Source organism: Trichoderma reesei, assembly GCF_000167675.1.
Source record: "Trichoderma reesei QM6a unplaced genomic scaffold TRIREscaffold_9, whole genome shotgun sequence".
In the NCBI taxonomy this organism is placed as follows: domain Eukaryota; kingdom Fungi; phylum Ascomycota; class Sordariomycetes; order Hypocreales; family Hypocreaceae; genus Trichoderma; species Trichoderma reesei.
Genome location: NW_006711156.1, coordinates 451,351 through 474,156, shown reverse-complemented (window position 1 = coordinate 474,156; position 22,806 = coordinate 451,351). Strand labels below are relative to the sequence as shown.

The 22,806-nt window shown below is 53.9% G+C and overlaps 7 protein-coding genes across 7 annotated transcripts; 3 read left to right on the top strand and 4 right to left on the bottom strand.

Moving 5' to 3' along the window:
- Positions 1-3,014: 3,014 nt before the first annotated feature.
- Positions 3,015-4,173, top strand: TRIREDRAFT_61532 (uncharacterized protein; the record flags this gene model as incomplete). Its single annotated transcript, XM_006965403.1, has 3 exons — positions 3,015-3,362; positions 3,428-3,983; positions 4,055-4,173. Coding segments are annotated over 3 exons (1,023 nt in total), but the record flags the coding sequence as incomplete, so codon positions are not given.
- Positions 4,174-6,335: 2,162 nt separating this feature from the next.
- On the top strand, positions 6,336-7,329 carry TRIREDRAFT_61885 (uncharacterized protein; the record flags this gene model as incomplete). The annotated part of the gene is made up of 3 exons (XM_006965402.1): positions 6,336-6,584; positions 6,727-6,957; positions 7,051-7,329. Coding segments are annotated over 3 exons (759 nt in total), but the record flags the coding sequence as incomplete, so codon positions are not given.
- A 1,062-nt stretch (positions 7,330-8,391) lies between these two features.
- On the top strand, positions 8,392-9,421 carry TRIREDRAFT_61556 (uncharacterized protein; the record flags this gene model as incomplete). The annotated part of the gene is made up of 3 exons (XM_006965401.1): positions 8,392-8,754; positions 8,900-9,024; positions 9,142-9,421. 3 exons carry the CDS (start codon positions 8,392-8,394, stop codon positions 9,419-9,421), a joined length of 768 nt encoding a protein of 255 aa, XP_006965463.1.
- An 814-nt stretch (positions 9,422-10,235) lies between these two features.
- On the bottom strand, positions 10,236-11,375 carry TRIREDRAFT_107340 (uncharacterized protein; the record flags this gene model as incomplete). The annotated part of the gene is made up of 3 exons (XM_006965267.1): positions 10,236-10,696; positions 10,760-10,944; positions 11,068-11,375. 3 exons carry the CDS (start codon positions 11,373-11,375, stop codon positions 10,236-10,238), a joined length of 954 nt encoding a protein of 317 aa, XP_006965329.1.
- Positions 11,376-13,205: 1,830 nt separating this feature from the next.
- Positions 13,206-13,640, bottom strand: TRIREDRAFT_107339 (uncharacterized protein; the record flags this gene model as incomplete). The annotated part of the gene is made up of 3 exons (XM_006965266.1): positions 13,206-13,271; positions 13,319-13,341; positions 13,505-13,640. The coding sequence occupies 3 exons, from the start codon at positions 13,638-13,640 to the stop codon at positions 13,206-13,208; spliced, it is 225 nt and encodes a 74-aa protein (XP_006965328.1).
- A 739-nt stretch (positions 13,641-14,379) lies between these two features.
- TRIREDRAFT_107338 (uncharacterized protein) lies at positions 14,380-15,128 on the bottom strand (the record flags this gene model as incomplete). The annotated part of the gene is made up of 6 exons (XM_006965265.1): positions 14,380-14,423; positions 14,508-14,571; positions 14,654-14,782; positions 14,876-14,890; positions 14,988-15,022; positions 15,077-15,128. The coding sequence occupies 6 exons, from the start codon at positions 15,126-15,128 to the stop codon at positions 14,380-14,382; spliced, it is 339 nt and encodes a 112-aa protein (XP_006965327.1).
- Positions 15,129-20,327: 5,199 nt separating this feature from the next.
- TRIREDRAFT_22294 (uncharacterized protein) lies at positions 20,328-22,113 on the bottom strand (the record flags this gene model as incomplete). Its single annotated transcript, XM_006965167.1, has 5 exons — positions 20,328-20,603; positions 20,680-20,976; positions 21,061-21,723; positions 21,795-21,869; positions 21,931-22,113. 5 exons carry the CDS (start codon positions 22,111-22,113, stop codon positions 20,328-20,330), a joined length of 1,494 nt encoding a protein of 497 aa, XP_006965229.1.
- Between the last annotated feature and the right edge of the window lie 693 nt (positions 22,114-22,806).

The following is a 22,806-nucleotide window of genomic DNA, read 5'->3' as shown; positions in this document are numbered from 1 at the left end:
ACTCACCTACACGACCCCCCGTCCTTTGCTCTTATTTAAAGGCTCCTCTCTTCCCCCCCCCCTGCAATCGAAGACCCTACCTAAAGCGCAACCCTGATCGCAGGCATTCCCAGAGACTGCCCGCGGCCTGCTGACACGTATATCGACTCGCAGTCCTCGATAGTGTGATCTTGCTCGGCAAAACCCCAGACAGCGTGAGCTGCCACGAGGAGCACCTGGCAGCGAAACACACAGGTGCAGCTCCTCCTGCTTAGGGCGTCGAATTTTTCCGGGTCTCGCAACGCCCGGCCGTTCTGTTTGACCTGGTCTCAAGCGACCTCGAACCCTTATCTTCAAGGGAGGGCCAGCGTCCGCGAGTACTTATTGCGGCGCGTTCCTGCTCTCAGCACGCAAGCACGGCGCTCGTTGGTGCCCGTCCTTGTACTATATCCTTCTGACTATAGTGCCTATCGCGACTCTCTGGACATTGTCGGCTGTACATAGCCAGGAGCAAAAAATCAGAAAAATCAAGGGGAACGGAAAAGAGCCCCTTGCGCACTCGCTCTCAGTCACAGCAGCACAGAAAACAAGAAACAGAGATCCAGTCGACCAATATTCGGACTGTTGTGGGAGAAGAAAAACAACCACATCCGTCTTTCAGCAGCGACTCTCGAGGTTCCACCACCAAGGCGTCCACCCAACTTGCTTGCCCAGTACAGGCACCAGACAACATACCGGTTGACATCAGCTCCAGCACCTCGCCCGGCTCTCAACAGGTAATACTAATACCAGACATCCATAAGCAAACCCGCCCTGCAGCGGATTGCTGGCACCAGCACGCGGCCTGGTAATAACCTAGGTACCCAGTGCTGCTCCTGCAGTTGCATCGGCGCCTGTCCGTCAGCGCACCTGTTCGCTGTACCTCAAAGCAATCCCTAGCTCTCTAGGATCTACCTAATCGACCTTGCGCAGCTCTGCTCTGCTCGTCGCCCTCATCAACTTCCATTGGTCTACAGTTATACTGCCAGCAACTATGAGTTACTCTTCCGCGAACAGGACGCCGCTTGGCCTGCACGAGGCTTCTTCCCTCAACACGACCATGTCCTCGACCTCGACTTCGACTGAGGGAGAGCTTCCAGCTGCTACTCGCCCTGTAAGTACATACTCATACACTCCGTTCCTCCTCCGTGCCACCACAGTCTTCACCACCAGTCTCCCCTTCTACCGCTGCTGCCTCCCCACTCTGCGCACCTAGTTGAATTGAACCCTTGCCCGCTGCCAAAGTGCAAACAGCGCCGCAACCCCAAGAGACCGCCGTCCCCCAGCCTGATCCCCGGCAGCGGACAGACGACGTCAGAGGGGGGCCGCTCGAGTGTCTCAAAAGGTTGCGCCAGCCTAGCGCCTGCGGAAGGAGGCTTGATTCGCCCTTAGCGGGTCACAAAGGCCTGACTCCCCACGCCTTGGCCCTCGTCCCAACCTCAGCATTGTTTCGGCCATTCTCTTTTGCCTCTGCCTCTGCCTCTCGCCTTTTGCATCTGCATCTGCATCTGCCATCTGCCTCTTGTCTCTGCCTCTGTCTCTGCATTTGCCTCTGCCTCTGCCTCTGGTCTGCTCTGTTATCGTTTTGGCCGCCGCACCATTGCTAACTGCCATTCTTCCCTCTGTTGCTCCAGGCGCGGCTGAGGCCCTATAACAGCTTTGCTGCCATGCCCTCTGGATCTGCCAGCAACGCCCAGCAGCCCGTGGGCTCGTCGTCCTTCACCGGCTCCAACCTGTATCCGAATCCCAGCATCTGGTCGCCCTTGGCGCAGTCAAACACTGGAGGTCGCTCCAACGGAATAGGTGCGTACCTGGACTCTGCTCTGCCTGGCCGCGCGCCCTCGCGAGGGAGGATTGCGGCCTGGCGGGCGCCTTGCATCCTCCAATGCCTGAAGGACGCAAATGATCTAACAAGCAACGGCACAGAATCAGAGGAGAATCCCACAGGCTCGAGTGCCCTCAACGCCAATTCCGAGGCCGAGCTCTGGGCCGCCTCCAGCTCCAGGCCCTGGAACACAGAAAATCCTGCACGCTCCGTCAACAACTCTCCCCCCCGAGCACGAGATGCAGGCATCCCCACCACCTCTGGTCTCTTTTCCAACAGCCATCCAGCAGCCGTTGGCATGAGGAGCTCCAGCAACCTGGTCGACGAGTCGAGCCAATACTCCTTTGCCGCCGCCCAGAGACGAGCCCCCCAGGATGGCGCCTACAACGATGCCATGGCTGCATTTGCGCAGTCCCGCGAAAACAGCCTCCCGCCCTCTCGACAGTCCCAGGGCTCTCCAGGCTATGCTGATATGATGTTTCAGCTGGGACAATATCAGCAGGGCATCGGCCATGACAACACTCTGGCCTTTCAGACCAAGCAGCTGCCTCACAACCCTCTGTCCCTGCCCCAGGCTGCGAACCAGCGGGCGTACCTCTCCAACAGACAGGTGGAAGACGACCTCAACCTCAGGATGAACCGCCAGCTCAGCATGAACGATGGCTCGACCGGCGTCCAGGCCTTCAACTCCAACTACATGCCGTGGGGGGGCGAGTCTGGCGTCTCGAGGCTTGGAAGTGGCTTTGGGACCAATGCGGATTCTCTTCAGCTTTCTACCATCAGGCGCCCTTCGCTCGACAGAGTGTCGCCAGCGCCAGGCGGCTCTGCCTACCGCATGGAGTCCGGCTCCGGCTCGAGGGGCCTCGCCCCGGCTGCGGAGCCATGGAACAACGGCAGCAGACCATCCTCACGAGGCCAGAGGGCGGCGGAGCATGAGCGCAGAGCCTCTGGCCAGCATATGTCTGTCACCTCCAACTTTCCTGCGCAGTATTATCCAAGCCCCTACGGCTTTGCCCAGCTTCCTGCCGGATACACTTCTTACGTGGAGACTTACACACAAAGCTTCCGCCCCATGCTTCCCAACTACCCCGTCCAGCCGGTGCACCCCGGATATGGAATCAACTCCATGTCCCCCGCCAGGTCCTCCCGCGACCAGGATCCCAACAGAGGCATGCGCAGCGCTCTGCTCGACGAGTTCCGCATCAATGGCAACAAATCCAACAAGCGATACGAGCTCAGGGACATTTACAATCACGCCGTCGAGTTCAGCGGAGATCAGCATGGCTCGAGATTTATCCAGCAGAAGCTCGAGACTGCCAACAGCGATGAGAAGGAGCAGATATTCCGCGAGATTGAGCCAAACGCCGTCCAGCTCATGAAGGACGTCTTTGGCAACTACGTCATCCAGAAGTTTTTCGAGTATGGAAGCCAGCTTCAGAAGAAAATCTTGGCGGAGAAGATGAAAGGCAAAGTGGTTGATCTCTCGGTCCAGGTTTACGCCTGCCGTGTGGTTCAGAAGGTTAGTGCAATCTGACACTCCAAATTAAATAGCGTACACAATGCTGACTGGATCTCTCTTAACAGGCTCTGGAGCACATCCTGGTCGAGCAACAAGCTGCCCTGACACGGGAGCTGGAACCCGAAATCTTGCGGGTCATCAAAGACCAAAACGGCAACCATGTTGTGCAGAAGATCATCGAGCTGGTGCCGAGACAGCACATTGACTTCATCATGAAAGCTGTGCGTGGACAAGTGACACCCCTGGCCTCTCACGCATACGGCTGCCGAGTCATTCAACGGCTGCTCGAGCATGGCACAGAGGCCGATAAGGCGGAGATTATGGGCGAGCTCCACGCCTCTGCCCAGCTCCTCATTACCGACCAATATGGCAACTACGTCGCCCAGCATGTCATCCAGAACGGCGAGCCGGAAGATCGCGAGCGCATCATTCGGCTGGTCATGGGCCAGCTCCTCACCCTCTCCAAGCACAAGTTTGCTTCCAACGTCGTCGAGAAGTGTATCGAATACGGAACACCGGCGCAGCGCACAACCATCCGGGAGCAGCTGACGACCGCCGGGCCTGACGGGAACAACCCTCTCCAGCAGATGATGAGAGACCAGTTTGGCAACTATGTGATCCGTAAGTCCTGACCCAACCAACCTGACAGCAGTCCAGGTCCGTTAGAGCCGGCGACGCTAACTGTGGAATAGAAAAACTGCTGGGCCAGTTACAGGGCGATGAGAGGGAAGCTCTGGTCGAGGAGATCAAGCCCCAATTCTACACTCTGAAAAAGAGCGTAGCTTCCCGACAGGTACAGGCGCTCGAGAAGCTCCTCGGATTGAACGGCGCCAAGAGCGAGAACTCTGCCCAGTCCGACACCAACTCCCTGGCCGAGGTTCCCTCCCTGACGCATGAGACAAACAGCCCGCAAACAAACAGCCCGCCCAGCATTCACGCCAGCGCCGTCGGTGTCCCATCTATCGGCGCCACAGGCAACAAGGCTTCGGGCGACCCTGTCGATGGAATGCCTGTGCGGGTCGAGGATGCCGATTCGTGAAGCTGCTCATCGAGGTGCTGAGGCCTTGTGAAGTGCATTGGCCGACTCAACGTTCCTATCCTGGGAACGAATGTATTACGACGACGACGATATCCACAAGCTGCATCATCAAGTGGTATCGATACTGTGCGGACATGGTCATTCTCATTCTAGTATACCATCTTTTGACTTTGGGCGGAGGATGCATCGTGGTTTGACTGTCATTCTCTGGCCGATTGAGCGAGGACTATACACGGCCATTGATTCTGGATATGAACCAGGACAAGACGACTACCTAGAGGGGAGCGATACATTTATCCTTTTATCCTGGAACCGGGCGCGTTTTCCTTTCTCTCTTGACGGATGATGAAAACACACAACTCTGGGACTCTTTTTTTTTTTTTTCACCTCTCTTTATGGGATCACCGGGAGTCTCTTTCCAATGTTTGCTCTTTGTTTAATCTTTTCCCTTCTCTCTGATTTTCCTCTGCTTTTTTTTTTCCTTCTCCTCGTCTCGCCACCAACTTGGGCGTTATCACTTGGGTCACTCCTTTCGGACGAGAGTTGAGAGCCGGGCTATGGCCCCTGCTGGGTAGGATGGCGACGGATGCAAATGTACTTTATCGCAACGGTTGGGAGGCGCTACATCTGGGTTCTGGGATTACGTCCATAGAAAAGCTGTAGAGGTTGGGATGTGCACATGTCTCACTACAGAATGAGGACCAGCTGCCGGTACATTTGGAGAGTCTGCCCAATTGTTATAATAGGTAGTGCTAATACATGGTGTGTACCGGTTTACGAGGGTTTGCGTCGAGACGAAAGTGCCGAGTTGTGAGGATCCAGTGCCGAGGCTGGCCTGGGGAATAGGTATCAATCAATGATAGTAAGGTACTAGTAATCATGATGGCGGATCAATGTTTTAGCGCCTTGTTGCTTGGTGTCTGTCTGCACGCCCAGGCTGTTCCACCAAGCTGCGGCACTAGGTAGGTTAGTTGTGACTTTGTTCCGACGATAGCCACTTTTCTGGCTCTTTGACTTGCTACTTGCTACTACCAGTCCGTCCCACAGCGCATCCAGTATTATTGACCTCGTTGCGCTCCTTTCCATCCATCGCCCTCAGAGAGAAGCACCGCTTCGCCTCTCCCATGACACTCGTCAACAACTCATTGGCCGTCTGATCCTTGCTTCCTTTCTTTCTCCCTCTCTGTGGTGTAATATTTTCCTATTCCTCCGCCATGGCTGCCGTGGGGAGACTGGCCTTTTTGTATCCCCAGCTGCTGAGGACGGCGGCGAGGGGCTGCGGCCCGACGACGGTGGGATGGGCAACGACAACAACAACGACGACGACGACGACGACGGCGACGACTAGTGCTCCCAATACGACGGCGAATACTACGTGCGCGAGGTGGAATAGTTCGTTTGCAAAGAGGCATGGCAAGGCTGTTGAGCCTGCGGAGTGGGAGAAGCAGCAGCAGCAGCAGCAGCAGCAGCAGCAAGGACAAAAGCAGGACAAGGACACGGACAAAGATGTGCCGGCCGAGACAACGGTAGAGGGCGAAACGGCGGACGGTACAGCAGCAGCAGCGGCGGCGGCGGCGGTGGACGCAGCACCTGAGGCGCAGGCGCAGGCAAAGACTGATATCGGGAAGCTCCTCTTTCGGGAGGGAGACAAGGACAAGAAGGCGACGAAAGCAGCAGCGACTGATGCCCCGGAGATGGACGCTGCTGCTGCTGCTGCTGCTGCTCTCAAGACTCAACAGCAGCAGCAGCAGCAGCAGCAGGAGACCAAGAGCGCGCAGGGCCCGACCGAGTCAAAGGCGGAATCCGAGAGCGCGCCGAAGCCAGCCGATGCGAGCGATGCCAGCGCGAGCTCGAGCACAGCAAGCGCCAGCAGCAGCAGCAGCAGCAGCAGCACGGATCCCACTAATAAGCCCGGCGTGCCCAAAGCCGGCACCAAGATGAGCGACAAGCTGGATACCGTGTACTACATGGGCGCGCCGGAAAGCGTGTCGCAGCAGACGCCGTCGATGGCGCCGCCAAAGTACGTGCACCACTTTGACAGCTATTCGCTGGTGAAGCAGCTGCAGGAGGGCGGGTACAGGGGCGACCAGGCGGTTACCATGATGAAGGCCATTCGGACCATTCTGGCGCATAATTTGGATATGGCGCAGGAGAGGCTTGTTAGCAAGAGTGATGTGGAAAATGTGAGTGTGACATTTTCTCAGCCCCCCCCCCTTCCTTGATATCTGTTAGGGGTTTGAAAAAGGGGGAGGGGGTTTGAGCTCATGTGTTTCTTTCGCTGAGCTTAGGGTTGATGAGTGTGCTGGACTAATGCGAAGTGAATAGGAGTCCTACTTGTTTTCTGCTGCGTGCTCCGAGCTGAGCGCCGAGGTGAGGAATAACCGGCGGGCTCAGGACGAGCAGATTCGGCAGCAGCGCACGCATCTCCAGCACGAGGTCGACATCCTGACGCAGACGCTCAACCAGGAGCTGCTCACGCTCAACGACAACGTGCGGGGGCTGTTCAACGACCGCAAGATGACGGTCAGAGAGGAGCAAAAGGCAATGGAGAGTGCGGTACGTTTCGGCCAGCTGACTCTGTCCTCGGCTCAAAGTTGGGGGGTTAGATTGTGTGTGAGTTTTCTTTTCGCTAATCGGTTGGGGTGGCAGATTCAACAAATCAATTACAAGATCAGCATCATGCTTAGCAGCGACTCCAAGTCGGAGATTGAAGGCGTGCGATGGATCCTCATCCGGCGGTCCGTCGTGGGCATCCTCTTCATGGCTATCTGCATGCTGGGGACGATACGGTATGCCACGTATGTCAGCCATGAGCGGCAGCGGGAGGCGGATCGCAAGAAGAAGGAGGAGGAGGAGCTGAGGAAGGATGGGGGCAAGAATGATCGCAGCTCGGGGCCTGATGCGGCGGCTATCCTGGCGGCTAACTAACTTGAGTTTTTCTCTTTCGCTTACGCTTGTTTTGTCTGATTGTTTGCGATCTTGTTCACGGTGGTATAGGATCAGTCGAGGCTGGGGCTGGTTCTCAGCCTCGTCTGGGGAAAGGAGGGGGGAGAGAGACGGCGGTGATGCATTGGTGATTTCAAGACTGCGTTATGAACTGGGACATAGCTGATACCAACCTGCGGAGGGAATCTTACGGAGCGCTTTAAGAGAGAGTTCACACATCAACTTTGGGAGTTGGGAGCGGCGGCAAGCTGGAAAGGGTATATAGAGGACATGGCTGGGTGAGATTTATATCAGATGGCGGGACTGTGATAGACATGGATTGGTTCAAGAGGTTAACAATGGCGCTTGAAGGGTCGAAGGAAGACTTTTGCATGATAGTCGTACGGTGCTCGGTCGACACTGGCCACTAAGGCTGAATTTGACGATATGGAGAAGCTGGGCAGATGTTATGTATGTTTGTGTAAGAAGGGAGGGAGAGAGGGGGGGGGGGGGGGGGGGGGGGTGAGGGGTTCAAGAAGTCTCGAGAGAAGCATCGATTGTAACAGCAAAAAGAAAAACAACGTGAAAGCTAGAAACACACAAAGTGCCAACAATCAGGAGACGGAATATCATTTGATATCATCATCTCGCTCAAGCAATAATAGAAAAAGGCAGTCGCCATTCCCCAGTCAATCCGCGCTGTCGATAAAATGCGCATCTCCATCATTTTTGTGAAAAGAAAGGCGTCACGTGTTGCCGTCTCAAAACCGTCAGAAGCCTTGACCCCACGTCGCGTCTCTCTTGGTATTTGATACGCGCTTGCTGATACCTAGTAACCACACCTCCATACTACCACCGACGAAGCTCTCTTTTTTCTCCATACAAACTCATTAATCCATACAAGTTCCATATACCTACAAATACAATCACTCGAGTCCCTGGATTAGACAGCCTACCCATCAATTGCCCTTGCGCGACCATTCAAACCCGTCCCTCGAAATGGCGACATCAGCACAAGCTCCCGCAGATTCACCACCACCGCCGCCGCAACCAGATCAAACCCCCATGGAAACCGCCTCGACGACACCCAATCCAACAATAACAACAACATGCTCCTCCTCCAACCAAAACAACAACAACCACCACCACGACGCAGAAACAACAACAGCAGCAGCAGCAGCAGCAGCACCAGAAAACCCCCAAGAACCGCACCCCGAACCACCACCACCACCACCACCACCACACATCCTCCCCGGCCCCCGCGCAGCGCGCCTCCAAGAGCTCTACGCGCAGAGCCTCCGCCGCACGCTGGCCAAGCTCAAGTGGGAAAACTTCGCGGCGTGCTACCCGACGGTGGCGAGCAGGGCCGAGCCGGTGCTGCGGCAGGTCCAGGCGCAGATGGTGGAGAAGCTGGGCGAAAAGTGCGAGGTGCGTTTTCCTCCTCCTCCTCCTCCTCCTCCTTCTTTTTTGGGGAGCTGTATGAGGATCATGATGATGATGATGAGGAGGTGGGCAAAAAAGGAGAAAGATGTAGCTGACGTTTTGTGTGTGTGTCTGTTGTGCGTATATACAGAAAGAGTTTGAGAGCATCCTCGTCGCGAGACAGGTCGTTTCTAAATTAAACGACCTCGAGGCCCTCATCAGCGAAGCGACGCATAGGCGAATCACTGCACCTCCCGACGCCCCCAAACCAACACCGTACGTGTTCTTCTTCCTCCCACCCTCTCCATCAACTCTCTCTCTCTCTCCTTTTCACTCTCCAAGAAACCATTTGAAACCAAAGTACAAGAGAGAAACAAAACTAAACAAAAACAGACCGCATCTCCTCCCCGCACGCGAAATCCTCTCCGCCCACCTCGCCCCCTCGCTCGCCTCCCACCAGTCACTGCTCAACGCCCGCCTGCAGACGGCGCAGTCCCACAACGCCATCCTGTACGACCGGATCCGCGCCCAGCGCGCCGACATCGAGAGCCTGCTGGGCTTGCTCGAGGGCACCGTCGGGGACGTCAGGAGCGCCAACGAGGCCCTGGAGCCCGTCGTCGGGGTGTTGGCGCGCGAGGCGATGGATGCGGAGAGGGCGGTTTTGGAGGAGTGAAGCTGGGTGGCTCCGTTTTTATATCATCTGAAGCTCAATTTTTCGGAGATGAGTGTGCTGCGGCAATAGATGGCTTTCGTCCACGTGGCTCGTCACGGAGAGTGACGGATTAGAGACCTTGTGAGGGAAACCGGATCTAGACTGGCTGGATTTACTTGGATGATTTTTATGATACCCCGTGGAATTCACGTTTCAACTTCACTCGCCTATGAAATCAGACCTTGATGGAACCGTATAGACTCAATGCATTGTGACATATACAAGAGGATGGCACGCAGCTACTTCTGATAAGCCTGCACCTCCCTGCCCACTCTGGCACTCCCGCCGGTATGACATGGCAATGGATATACACCTGAAGAGCCGCAGCGACAACAAAAACAAGGGGAAGACGGAAATGACAATGGAGTAGAACAAGAAGAAAGAAACTCCGGTCCATGATGCTGTTACCGCCGGTTATATGTGTTCAAAATGCCCCTTCCAGACGCCCCTGTATGCACAAATGAAGCAACACCTATCCCAGAGGCTCCTGATGCAAAGCCTCTTTCTCCATCTCTTGCCCCTATTCGATGCGGATGCAGTCCAAAACCTTGGAATCAGCCTTCATATCAGGCTTTCGTATACGCCAAATGAGATGTATGGAAAAAAAAAAAAAGTAGACAGTCGACTTCCGTCTCCATCCATAGGAGGTAATGCCAGCGTCATCTGTCCTCCGATATCTCGTCGCAACCGGAGACTGTTAGAATGGTGTTTTCGTCTCGTAGTGTCCCATCCGTAGTGTCCGACTTCAACACCGCCTCTCACTCCACAGCTGCTTCTATATCCTCCTATTTTCCGTATGGACAACCTGCCAGGGCCCAAAGAAGTCTGTCTCGCCGTATGCCGGGGGAAGCACGCGCACCATCCTACCCGTACCCCAGTCGACGAACCACTGCTTCCCTTTGCTGATGATGTAGTTTGATTTGCGGGGACTTCGAAACAACAAGTTACTGTAGCACAGCTTGGCGTACAACAAGTCGTGAGCGGTAGACCACTGGTGTTCAGGAAACCACTTCCCCGTGTGGGGGTCGATAGATGGATTTTGGGACATAGACGTGGTAAGCGGGTGAAATGGATCATTCCTCGGATCGATCCTCAAATGCGGCCCTGCAGCTTCAATGTCTTGATTCTCCTCCTGAGGGCGAGGCCGTGACGGGGCGGGCGTTGGAGTTGGTAGTGGCGGAGGAGATGAAGGTCGTTGCCCCGAAGCATCAAAAGGATCAGTCGAGCCCTCGGCGTCTGGAGGGGGATCCTGCTGAATCTCTGGTTGCGTGCTGGGGTAGACGACGCCGGTATGGCTACGGTACCACCGAATCCGCTGGATGCGAGGAATAGACATGTCGCGTGGGAAATCTCGCTCATCGATGGGGGCTGCCACATCAATAGCCGCAAACAAGCACTCGAGCCACTTGACAAAGGTGCTGAGCTCGATGCAGGCCAAAAGAAACTGATCCGTCTCAGCTCGCACTCGGATAACGTAGCGACGTCTATTGTGAAACTGGGTTAGATCATGTCATACAAGCCTTCCTCTTCCACCCAGCCCCCCCAATATGAAGCCTCAACTTGACATGATGAGGCATATAACAGCTGGATTCAACGAGATGACTCACTTCTTGTAGTCGGCGGCAATACCAGCATCTGCGTGCAAGAGGCTGTACGTCTTTTCTAATTTGGCCTTCCTAATCCAAGGAGGGTTGTCTGGACTGATTGAGGGGCCATCACGCGCCTTGCCCCAGCCCCAGTCCTTCTTGGTGTTGTAGATGCTCAGGGCTGTTCCGTTGAGGGCAACAGCGACGGTATGCCACTGACGATCTTCGGCGCGCTTGGTGGTGTCTTCAATCTCATGTTTCTTGTGGAATATGCCTTCGATGGCAATGGAGCTTGTGTAACTGGGAAGCTCTTCGGGAACGCTGTCCATGGCGTCAGGACTATTGCGGCCTTGGTCATCGAGGCCATCGTCCAGCTTTGCCGCCCTGGGCTCTTTCCCTCTGCTCTTGATGCGGGCCAGCCAGCTTGCCTTGGCTGGCGTTGAATCCTTGTGCTCGACCGTTTCACCTTTTTCACCACCTTCACTATCGGCACTCTCTCTTTCCTGCATGGCGGGCAGATCGCTATCTCGATAGGCCGGTGGATGGGAGGGACGCCGTTGTTGAGTCAGTGTCATGATGTGCTGGTAGTGCATATCCTCCTCCATAGATAGACGCCGCCGGAGAGGCGGCGCAGACTGGGCCGGTGAGTGTCCATTCTCTCCGGCCGAGCCACGGCGGTCCATGGGGGCGGCCCGGGCTTATATGCCCCGGGGCAAGCAGGAGGCTGGAAGAGCGTTGAGACGGCGGGCGCTTGGTCGGTGTGTTGACGTAGCACCGGCAATCCGATCTGCCTCCAGTGGCGTGTGCCGACTCGAGACAGGGAAGTCTATTCGTTTGCTGCTGACGGGAGGAGTCTCCGTAGATGGATCATGACGGCCACTGATCATAACGACCCGCCCCAGCGCATGATGAAGCCAAGTGACGATCAGAAAACGACAGACAGCTATTATTACAAGACGAAGACGGGCAACAAGTCTCGGAACGAGCACGGTGGGGTGGATGAAGGGCGAAACGAAGAGAGAAGAAACAAGGACGGGGCCTTGGTCACAATGCGCTGCTGGAGCCCTGCACGGGTGGCCCTTTTGTTAGTGTCGATGAAACCCCGTTGTGGGCGGCTCAGAAGTGGTGAATCTGTCGGGTTTGGCACAGGACCCGAAGCTGCGTGGCCGTCTCTCAGGGTTACAGGAAGAGTCGGAAAGCTTATGCGAAGCGGATTCCAATGTTGCGCTGACACGGGAGGTGCTTTGTTTGAGGAAACGTGCGGGTGGCGAGCAAGACTTTGTCGAGGCGTCTGCGGTGGTCGCAGCACGGAGAATAGCAGGGACGTTAGCGGCTCAGGCGAATGAGCGTCGGCGACAGAACGGCGGACACACGGCACGAGCACACCTTCTGGCACTTCATGTAAGTCAACGCCAGGGGTTCGTCCAAGGGGGTGTCGCTGCCGATGCGAGAGGCTGCTGCTGTGGGGATGGGCGTGGACCGAGGGTTCGAACGAGGCCGCGCCACGACAGCCAAGAAGCGACAGACGCCTGGACGAGCATCGGGCGAGATCCAACTCGATTGCCCGTGGAAGCCTCTTCTCGACCACGGACCCTTTTTGCCAGCTGAGCCGCTTTCGGGAGCCTGACCCGGGAAACCCGTGCTAGGTACTAGGCATAGCTTGGTGGGATGGGAGGCTTTTTTGGGGTCTGGCGAGCGCCAGATGAGCGCCGCTACTGGCTGAGACGGCTCCCTGCTTCAGTGGTTCGTTTGTTTCTGTACGCATCCAATTGCGGACGCGGATGATGATGATGGATCAATCGCTCGGGAGCAACAATATGGCCGCGATGACGACGATGGTGCTGATGCGATGCGATGAGATGAAGTGAGATGATATCCCATACTACCTAGGTAGCTGGTCTGAAAAGGGAGGCTGACGAGGCGAGGCTATTCCCAGGCATGATGCTGGCTGTTTCAAAAGGCGGGAAGCAGCAGAGAAGGATTCGACACGTCCCGACTGCCCTGTTGTACGAGGTCCGAGCAGCAGCAGCAGCAGCGCAGATGCATGCTCCACAGTTTAGTGTGCGAATACACCGGATTTAAGGCCTCGCGGTACGGGATACTTGCAGGGAGGCAAGCGCAGACTGTCGCGAGCACCTGATGAGGGCTGCTGTCGGGTACTAGAACATGGCAGTGAAGGACGGCAGGTAGACAACCTTGATAGACAGGTTGTAAACTGGCAGGTGCTGCCGTGTGCAGAGTAGGTACTTTCTATTACTACTACCTTACCTACGTAAGCTCCCTCGAGTCCCTGTTCTACGTGATGATGAGTGAGCAATTGTGAGCAGTCGTCGGCATTGTATGTACAGCAGGTCAAATTAGTACTCTTTACCAGTATGGCAATGCAACTCGAAGATCTACGGGGAATAGGCATCTCCGCCGGCTACTGCTAACAAAAGACGCTGTATTTCTTACATACTGTACTGTAAAGCAGACGCCACAGCTGGACTCTGCCCACGCCCCACGAAGTCGGTAATAGGCCGGTTGCCATTCTTGGCCTTGGGCTGACCCGAGCCATCATTCTCAAAAAGTTCCTCCAGCTGGGTAAGGTACATACTGAAATCCGAGCACAGACCACGCAAGCAGGAGCACAATTGCAGGCAAAAGAATGAAGAAGAAAAAGAAATCGAAATGAATAAAAAATCACACCTCTGAAAGGAAAAAAAAAAAAAAAGAAAGAAAGAAAGAAAGAAAAAGAAAAGAAAAAGAGGGCCGACCCCAGCTGCGGAAGCCATTCCTGGCTCGCCGTTGCTTCCTTCTTTCCCCCCGCCTTGGACACGAGTAAGGCAGAGGAAAGAACTTGGCTCAAGTGCGCTAAGCCCTGCGCGGTAGGTGCCATGCAGGGCGTGAAGAAGGCGCGGGGTTTGGAGAGGTTGCAAACATTCTGGGTAGAGCCGAGCAGCATCTGGAGCGTATTGAGGAGAAGGAGATTGATGACGATACGCTCTCTATTCGTCGGATTCTAAATAGGATCGGATATTGTTGGAGTTGTACATGCATTGCAGTGGTCGATGGCTCCTTGCGCCTAGTACTGTCATATAATATGTTTAAGGTATACAGAACACTCGCCCACTGGACCTTGGTAGTTTTTGTGTTTGAAGATGGACTCGAGTGTTTGCGAGGCATCCTTTGGGAACCCTTTTGGGCAGGTTCGAGCTGGCAAAAGGCCCGGCGAATCGTCGGCGCCGAAGAGCGAACAAGCTCAGGTTAGTACCTTAGGTATGTTGGTAGGTATACCCTTCTAAGCATGTCTCGAAGATGGTTACCTTAGGTACTGTTATTACCAACGATGCGTCATCGAAACGCTGCCTGTAAAGGTTCCCGTTCCAGAACAATACCTACTAGCAGGTAAGTTGAGGTACCTTAGGTAAACTCTGGATGCTCGTACTAATATCATAGAAATGGAAGACAATGCAACTTACAACACTCTCGTCCACTGCCCAGCATGACAGCTGGGAAATGGCTGCTGCTCTGTTGGCTTTGCCTCTGTCATTAATAAGCTTGGATGTCATCCCGTCCGGCCCGAGATGCAAGACTCGTCCGTCACTGGACAAGTAATAGTACATACTCGTATGCAGTACTTGGGCTTCTTGCAGAGGGTGATGAGGCCTTTCTCGTTTGGGTAATGGCCGATGAATTGGCCGTCTGTTATTGGGCACACAGCCAAATTCATCTCCGTCTCTGCCATCTCTTCTCTCTAGGTAGGTAGGTACATACAGCAATATCCGCCAACATAACATCACCAAGCATTTCCCAAGGTACCATGCAAAGAGCATTTCCATTCACGCACCTTGCAACTGACTTTCTGATAACGAGGCTATACTATCGTCTTCTATCCCCTAAACAATGCCTTTCTCTTCCTGCGTTTATGCTGTCTAGTAGCTGCAACCCGCGATGCGTACCCGGCCGTACAAACGACTACCGCTAGATTCCATCACTACAATACGACAGCCATACCTTACCATACCTTACCATACCTTACCATACATACTGTACCCCCCGGCCCCCCCCTCTCCCGCCCTCGGCTCACCCCCCTCCAGCATCTCGGAACTTTTGGACGTGTCCAGGCACCTTTGAAAGCCGCATCCCCCAATCAATGGACCCCTTGGTCCCCAGCTGTCGCGTCTTTGCCGTTGGCTGGCTGCCGACTCGGATCCCCGCAGAACTAGTAGTACGTAGTATTGGTAATTGGGGCTCAGTGAAATGTTGGCTGTCCATTCTTTTTTTTTTTTTCTGATCTTGCTTCTCCACAGATGAGGGCGTTGCTTTTGAGGATGGCAGATGGGCACGCAATATTACACCACATGTTACAAAGCACAAGTACACAGGCACGACAGGCTACGTGTGAAGTGCTTTGAACGGCATTGGCAAGAACTCGTCGCAATACACACGTACCACCGTGCTATATTGCCTTGTCTGTGATGCTTCACTCACGGTGTGCTGGTTCATCGCCTCATGTCATACTACCACCAGGCTTCTGATCCCGCAGGTTTTTACGCTGAGGAGACACCTGACAGATCATATGAAGCCATTGTTACCGCGCAAAGTGCGTACTACTAGTACTACGAAGCTCGAAGGATGAGTGACCTGACTCAAAGACATCCCCAAACAGCCCTTGGCTCCGATCCTAATTCCCCGACTTGCAAAGGTGGCTCTTAGCATACGAGCTACTGTAGCGATTCGTCCGATTGCTTATGCCCTTCTACATACATACCTTAGTATTACCCTCCAGCACTCCGCAGTCTGGACTACTAGTAATAAGGGTGCCCGTCGTATGTATGTTTGCCCTACCGATGCCCGATGTCGCCTCCTGGACACAATGGCACCGTCACGGACTCCGAATGATCCTCTCGAGATCACCGCTTACACAACGCCTGACAAGGTGTTGGTTGCCATGTTTCCAACATCTCGGCAGGCTCAGCCACACAGCCCGACACAAGATCTGCCCATGGCCTTTTTGTGTCTCTTCCTCGCGAAGGAGACGCCAGATCCCAGGCTGGTTTACATACCTCTCGTGTGCGATACCTGCAGGCCACCAATCAACTTTCTCTGAAGCCCAATCCCAGGAAAACCCTGGCTTGTTTCGTTGGCAGACCTTGTCAAGCTTGTCCAGAACCTTTCGACTCGTCTGCAGAGTTGCCGGTACTTCCGCCGGCAGTGCGTGCCAGGAGCCGATCTGATTACAGTACTACATATCACTGCGTGCATCAAGGTGCCCAATCGATGTAATATAATCATGGCTGCTTCAGATGCAGAGCAGGGAGCAGCACATCCATGCACCAGCTAGAAAGGCGACGATAACTATGAGTTACGGAAGAAGTTGCAGGGCGAGTGAAGCGCTCTGGCAAGACGTCGAGAAACTCGATGAGGCGCTCTCTTGTTCTGCTGCTGGCTGCTTCTTTTCTTGATGCTAGTATGTGATTCTTGACAAGACACAGCCGCACCAACGACGCTCTCGGACCTCTCCCCAAGCTCTTGGACAAGGGCTCGCGCTTTTTTTTTGTTTCTCTCGTCTCTTCTCGAAGGCCACGCCCCCCTCCCCATCCTTCTCCACTGCATAAACTACTAGGTCGTTGATCAGTCTGGCGGACAAGAGTCATGGCATGTCCTTGCTTACTCCGACTCTCTCTTCTCTCTTTGGGTGCCGATCAACCAGGGACAGATCCGTTTGCGAATCATGGCGTTGCGCTTGTTGTTGCTGCTGCTGCTGTTGATTCATACGTACGAGTAATACAATACAAGTCAACTAGAGCCGCTTTGCAACAGGACCAAACAAAGGGTCTCCGCGGTTTACGGAGCTGCGGATGATGCAAAGGTCCCCAAAGGCCGACATGCCGACGATTACCACGCTGCTTCTCGTAATGATTAGTACAGGATAATCGGATGGGTAGGCAGTACATACATACTTGTATTACACACAGACGACAATGTCCTTGTGCGAAAAAAAGGCAGACGGGAGAACTTTTGTGCTCCTGTACGCCGTGAATGTGGGCAAGGATTCATTTCCCTGCCCTTATTAACTTGAGTGCTGGAAATGGGCAGCCGCGAGAGCCTTGGCAGATCTACTTTTGTCCCATCAACCGTCCATCATTGATGACTTGATATTATTACTGCTACTACTACCTTCCACGAAACATTGCAGCTGGGAATGCTGACGTTCGCTCGCCAAGACAAGACATGTCCGGCCCTTTTTCTGCAGAGCGGAAACAAATGTCCCCGATATGCGTGTCACGGCCATCATCTGCGAATAGCATCATCGATCTCTCTCCCCAATGGCCGGGGGCGGACGACTGACAAAAGGCCCTCCGACGCATTTTCCTCCTCCTCCATTGTTGAGCCCATGCCGGCCCATTCCATTGGTCTTGTACGGACCAACCAACAACGTGCTCTGCCAGATTTTTTTGTTTCTCATTTTCTTTCTTTTTTTACCACGTCGGCCCATCGGCAGGGCTACACGGACAAATATTGATCTTTGTACTTTGTGGGCGGCGCCACGAGAATATGCTTACTTGTACTTCGTAGCATTTTCTTCTTCCCTTCTTTTTCTTTCTGGAGCTTGCCGCTATCCTTCTACATAGTACTAGTATTGCTGTCCGGCAGGTCAAGAGGTGATGACGGGCCCTTCCACTTTCGCATCTCGCATCACCTGAACAAGAAAAGCTCACCAACACCGATTTGCCGCTATGCTATGTATGTTCTCCTCCTCACAGCTTCAACTCCATGACCAAGCATTCTCCAAGTAGACGCAATTGCATGTCTAGGGCTTTTATGTTTCGAATGGCCAAATTCTTCTTCTTGCTGCATGTCTTCCTATGCATGTAAATTCATCTCCGGGCCATCGCACGTGTATAAGTTTTGCCCAAGGGGGGAATTTCAAGTACGTAATAAGAGATTCGACGGCCAAATCAGGTCGTGAACCGCCGCCGCCCAATATTTCGGCGGGACTTTTTTTTTTCTTTCTTTCTTTTTACTATTACCTTTCTGCCTTTTCATGGAACGTTCTATCGATTTTTCCTTTGCCACTTTCACAGGCCGCAGGCCCGAGGGAATGACTCAAGCTCAAGGTTTGTTTGCGTACTATTAAGTGTATAGTGGGAATATGTCCTGGGAGCTGTTCGTTGAGCTCTGCTTGTGAGCTCTGTGAACTTGAGGCGAACTACAAGCATCCAAGTATGGAGAAGAGCTGCGTATATCTGATGGAATCTATTGGCCAGGTCTCCAGCTAAAGAGAGCTTCTTCAGCTTCGTTTTTGCCTTATTGTGTAGCAATCATCTGGTACATGGCCTCATCATTGGATACCTCTTCCCTCATTCTTTATAAATTCTTGACGTGTGACCAGCAGCGATTGATCATTGCAGCGAGAAAATAGGTCAAGGAAAGGAAAGGAAAGGAAAGGAAAGGAGTATGTCTAGTAAAGTAAAGCACGTCCCGCTCAAGTCTGGGCAGTATGTATACTAATAGCCACCAGACCTTGCGTGTAAGTGGGCGTTACTCCTTCGTCTCCGACGTGTCCAGTATCCAATCGATCATCAGCATGGCAGACGAACAATTTGGTGAAGCATACATAAATAATGGCAAAGAAATACTACATCGACTCTCATTTCTCCCCCCTTTGCCTCGATTGATCTGACTCCATACGAACACCCCCTTGTATGTAAGTCAGATCCCGTCGCTATGCGCTGATTGCCTGTCATATTATACGCCCCCCGAGTGACATCAATGGCAAGAAACGGGATACGAACATCACGTAAGGAATACATCTATCTTGTTTGCCCTCAAGGCGAAGAAGGGAGGTTTCATTATGGCACTTTGTATGCTAGCTGATAAGTGTCTACCATGCTCATACAAAGTCAAGTCTCAGGAGCTCTGAAGACATCACCGCAGCATTCCTCTTCGGCAAGTAAGGGTAGCAGAACTAAACAATATTTCTATTTGTCTCTATCATCAGCTAGTTTCCAGAGATGACCCATCAACAAACACTCACAAGAGAAAAACACCATCCATCAAGTCTTCACTCTAACCTTATCATGTGAGCACTTACGCTGCCACGTTGTCCCTCACAATCGCTCTCAAGAGTCCTCCTCCTCGTCTTACTAGTTATATAAGGGCGGGTTTCATATTCCTTCAAAACACTGATCAGTCGACGTTTGGCAGCACATCTATGCCCCTCTTGTAGAGTTGCTCTATGAATCCAGGAATGCTCGGCCCATTACTGGGAATGTAGTGCTTTTCCAAAATCATCCTCTCGGGAGCACATGCATTCTTATCTCTCTCTTACAGATACAGGTCTCTTGTTTCTTTCGTCGTCATCGTCAACTCTCCTTGCGCCTAATGCGTATATAATTGGCTGGACTGACAAAGAATGTTCGACAAGAACTGTGACCAATTCTATGACTAGCTACGATGCTCGATGACTTGATGCCAAAGACTTCATTTCCTATCGCCATGACATACATAGGTAGGGTACAATCGATCGCCGCACCATGAGAATGATGAGAATGAAGAACTAGGCCATACAGTCATAACACCATCATTCATGGCATACCATATTTTCACCCTGCATAAACTGCCTAATATACATCTCCCCCTATTTCAATCCCTTGCTCATCCTGCCAGAATTTCACCATCAACCGGGCCAAAGTGGAAATAGGAAAAGTTATCACCACCCATCGCCATGCGCCATGCCAACCAGGACTGGTTCCGCCCACCATAACAGCAGCCGAAACAATGTCCAGAGTCCCCCTTTTTTCCCTTGAAATATACATGAAGCACAAATGATCCTCCAACCCTCCCCGGACGGCCATCCTCTCCGGTATTATTTTCTGCCTTTAGAACATGCTACCGGTCCGTGAGTCTCCCTTGATTGCAATGAATCGATGAAACCATCGCATCGATCGAGGGAAGAAAAAACAACGAGAAAAGAATAAATGATGAAAACAAAAACAGACGCCAGCCTGGCTTGCTCATACTCCACCTCCAAAAATGGAACAGATGACTTTTAGGGGGGCCGGGGTCGAACCCAGTCCCATCTCCAAGCTTCCTCCGCTTCCGTTTTGCTGTCTGCAAAACTTTGGGTTGCTCCGTATCTCGCAACTCTTAGAAAGTGCCAAGCCGCAGGCCGTCTCAATTCGGCCGGGCTTGACGTTGATGCAATTCGAATGCAAGTCGTAAACACTTTTTTCTGGCTCTTCCACCGCTGACACTCTGTATAGTCCGCCTCTCAAGACTTGATACCCTGTCATTTAAGCATTGGCAACCTGGGCACCGCCACGGCCACGGGCAGCACCTCCCCGGCCGCGAACCTGCCCGGTGAAGTTGCCTCGAGGGTTTTGGCCTCCAGCACCACCACGGCCACGGCCCGAAGCATTGCCTCGGCCAGCACCAAAGTTACCACCATAGGCGTTGGACTTGGGTCGTCGAGGCTCAACGACAATGTTCTCGCCATTGACGGTCAGGTTCTTGTTGGCCAGAGCAGCTTGGTAACCCTCAACAGTCTTGTACTCAACAAACGCGCAGTTCTGGATGCCACCAGTCAGTAAAGGCACAAGTTTAGAAGTCATATCAGTCGTTGGATGGTGGGACTCAAAAGCTTACCTTAGCACGGTTAATGTCGAAGTAAGTCAGCTCGCCAAAGGCAGCCAGAGCGCTTCGGAGGTCGGCCTCCTGGACCTTCTCCGTCACGTACTTGACATAGCCCATGGTGCCCTCCTTCTCGGGAGCATTGGCAGACATAGACTGGGGTCGGTTCTGGCGCTTGGAATCCGCACCGGCGGTCTGCCATCCGGAAGCCTCCTTAGCCTGAGCATCAGCAGCGGGAGCAGCGGGAGCAGAAGTAGGAGCAGGAGCTGCCGCCGGAGCGCCAGCAGCAGCAGCAGCAGCAGCAGCGCCGGGCTGAGCTGCCGCGGAGGCGGTCGTGGGGGCGGGGGCTCTGTTCTGGCCTGCAGCGGGAGGAGTGGCGGTCTTGGGGAGAGGCACAACTGGTCGGGGGCCGGCAGCGGCAGCGGCACGGCTAGCCCAAGTCATGGGCTTAGGAGGAGCAGCAGGCTCGACGGGAGCAGCTTCGGGCTGGGGAACAGGCTTGACGGCGGGAGTAGGAGTCGGCTCCTTGGGGAGCTCAGCGAGATCCTTGGCTTCCTCTTCCGCAGCCTCCTTGGCAGCAGTTTCGGGGTCAACGGGGGCGGGCTTTTCCGGCTCAGCCTCGGTGGCCTCTGCGGCAACAGCAGGCTCCTCGGCATCGGTACCATTGACCTCGGAAGCCTCCTGGAGCTTCTGGTCCACCTCATCGGCATTGACAGCCTCCGCCTTGTCCTCCTTCTCGACGGGCTCGGGCTCGGCAGCAGCAGGAGCCTCTGCGGCGGTCACTTCGGGCTCGGCAGCAGGGGCCTCCAGCTCGGCTTCGGCAGGCTGTTCTTCCTGGTCTTCGCTGATGTACCTGAGGATGTCATTGAGGACGAAGTAGCCGGAAGGCTGCTGGGCAAGCACAAAGGTCTGAACGAATTTCTTAGGCTCTCCAGACTTGTTTGAGATTTCACCAATGACCTGGATGACGATGTTGTCGAACGAAGCCTGCGAATCGACGTTGGAGACTCGGACCTTGCAGTCTTGGAAGTCAAGCTGCTTGATGCGCTCTTGGATGGGCTACATGGGCACACGATTAGCGCACGTTCGTAGTGGGGTAGGAGAAAAGCAAGGAACAAGCTGAGCCTTACCTGACGACCAACTGAGACATTGGCGACCTCGGCCTCGAGTCCAGACACGAATTGAGACTGCTTGCCGTAGAAGAGCTATATAGAGAGATTCGTCTTAGCATCGCATGCATGTCGCCGGTCTATTCGGGAAACTCACATGCAGCTTCTCGGGCGATTTGCTCAGGGTAGTGTAGTATTGCTCGACAAAGTACCAGCCAACCTCATCCTTGGAGAGGTTGTTTCCCGAAGAGCCCGCATCAGCTGGGGCTGATGTAGCAGCTGACTGGTCAACCGAGGATTTGTACTGGTCCTGGTTGGCGAATGATCCGTTGGTAGCCATTGTTGTAGAGTAGAGCCGGTCCGGGATATATATGGAATGTTCGAGATTCAGTAGCGTTGGAAATTAGAAGTTATCGTGGGGCAGCGAGTTGCGTCGAAGTTGGGTATCAACGCAAGTCGGAAAGGAGAGAAGGATGAACTGGTAGGAAATGACCGTCTCGACACAAAGGCTGAATTCTAGTCCAAGAGAAGAAATCTTTTTCGATGATGGGAAAAGGAGGGGGGAAGCGTGGGAGGCGGTTCGGGTGGATGAGCTGCGGGCACTTGTGGGATGACAAACAAGCCGATGCACAAGTGGGAGGGGGATTGCGAGGGGAAGAGGCGTTGGAGGCGCTGGACGAGGCTGGCGAAGCTGGCGGTTCAAGTGGTGATGCGGGATCGAGATGGCGGAGTCGCGCGTGATGGCGAGCGGAGGAAGGGGAGAAGAGGCGATGAGCTGCGCGGGTGCAGAAGGAGGGAAAAAAACCAATTTGGGGCTTTCTTTGAGGCTGCGGTTATGATGTTTCGTGCGTGGAAGGAAAAAATATAGGCACCTGTTGGGGTCAGCCAAGGCCTGGTCCGTGCGCAGTCGCCCATCGGAACGGAATTAGTAGGTTGGCGGGGGGGTTTTTGCCGGGCTGCCTTGCCATGCTTTTTGGCCTGCTTTGTCCTGACTTTGCCTGTGATGCCGTCATGCTGTGAGCATTATATCATA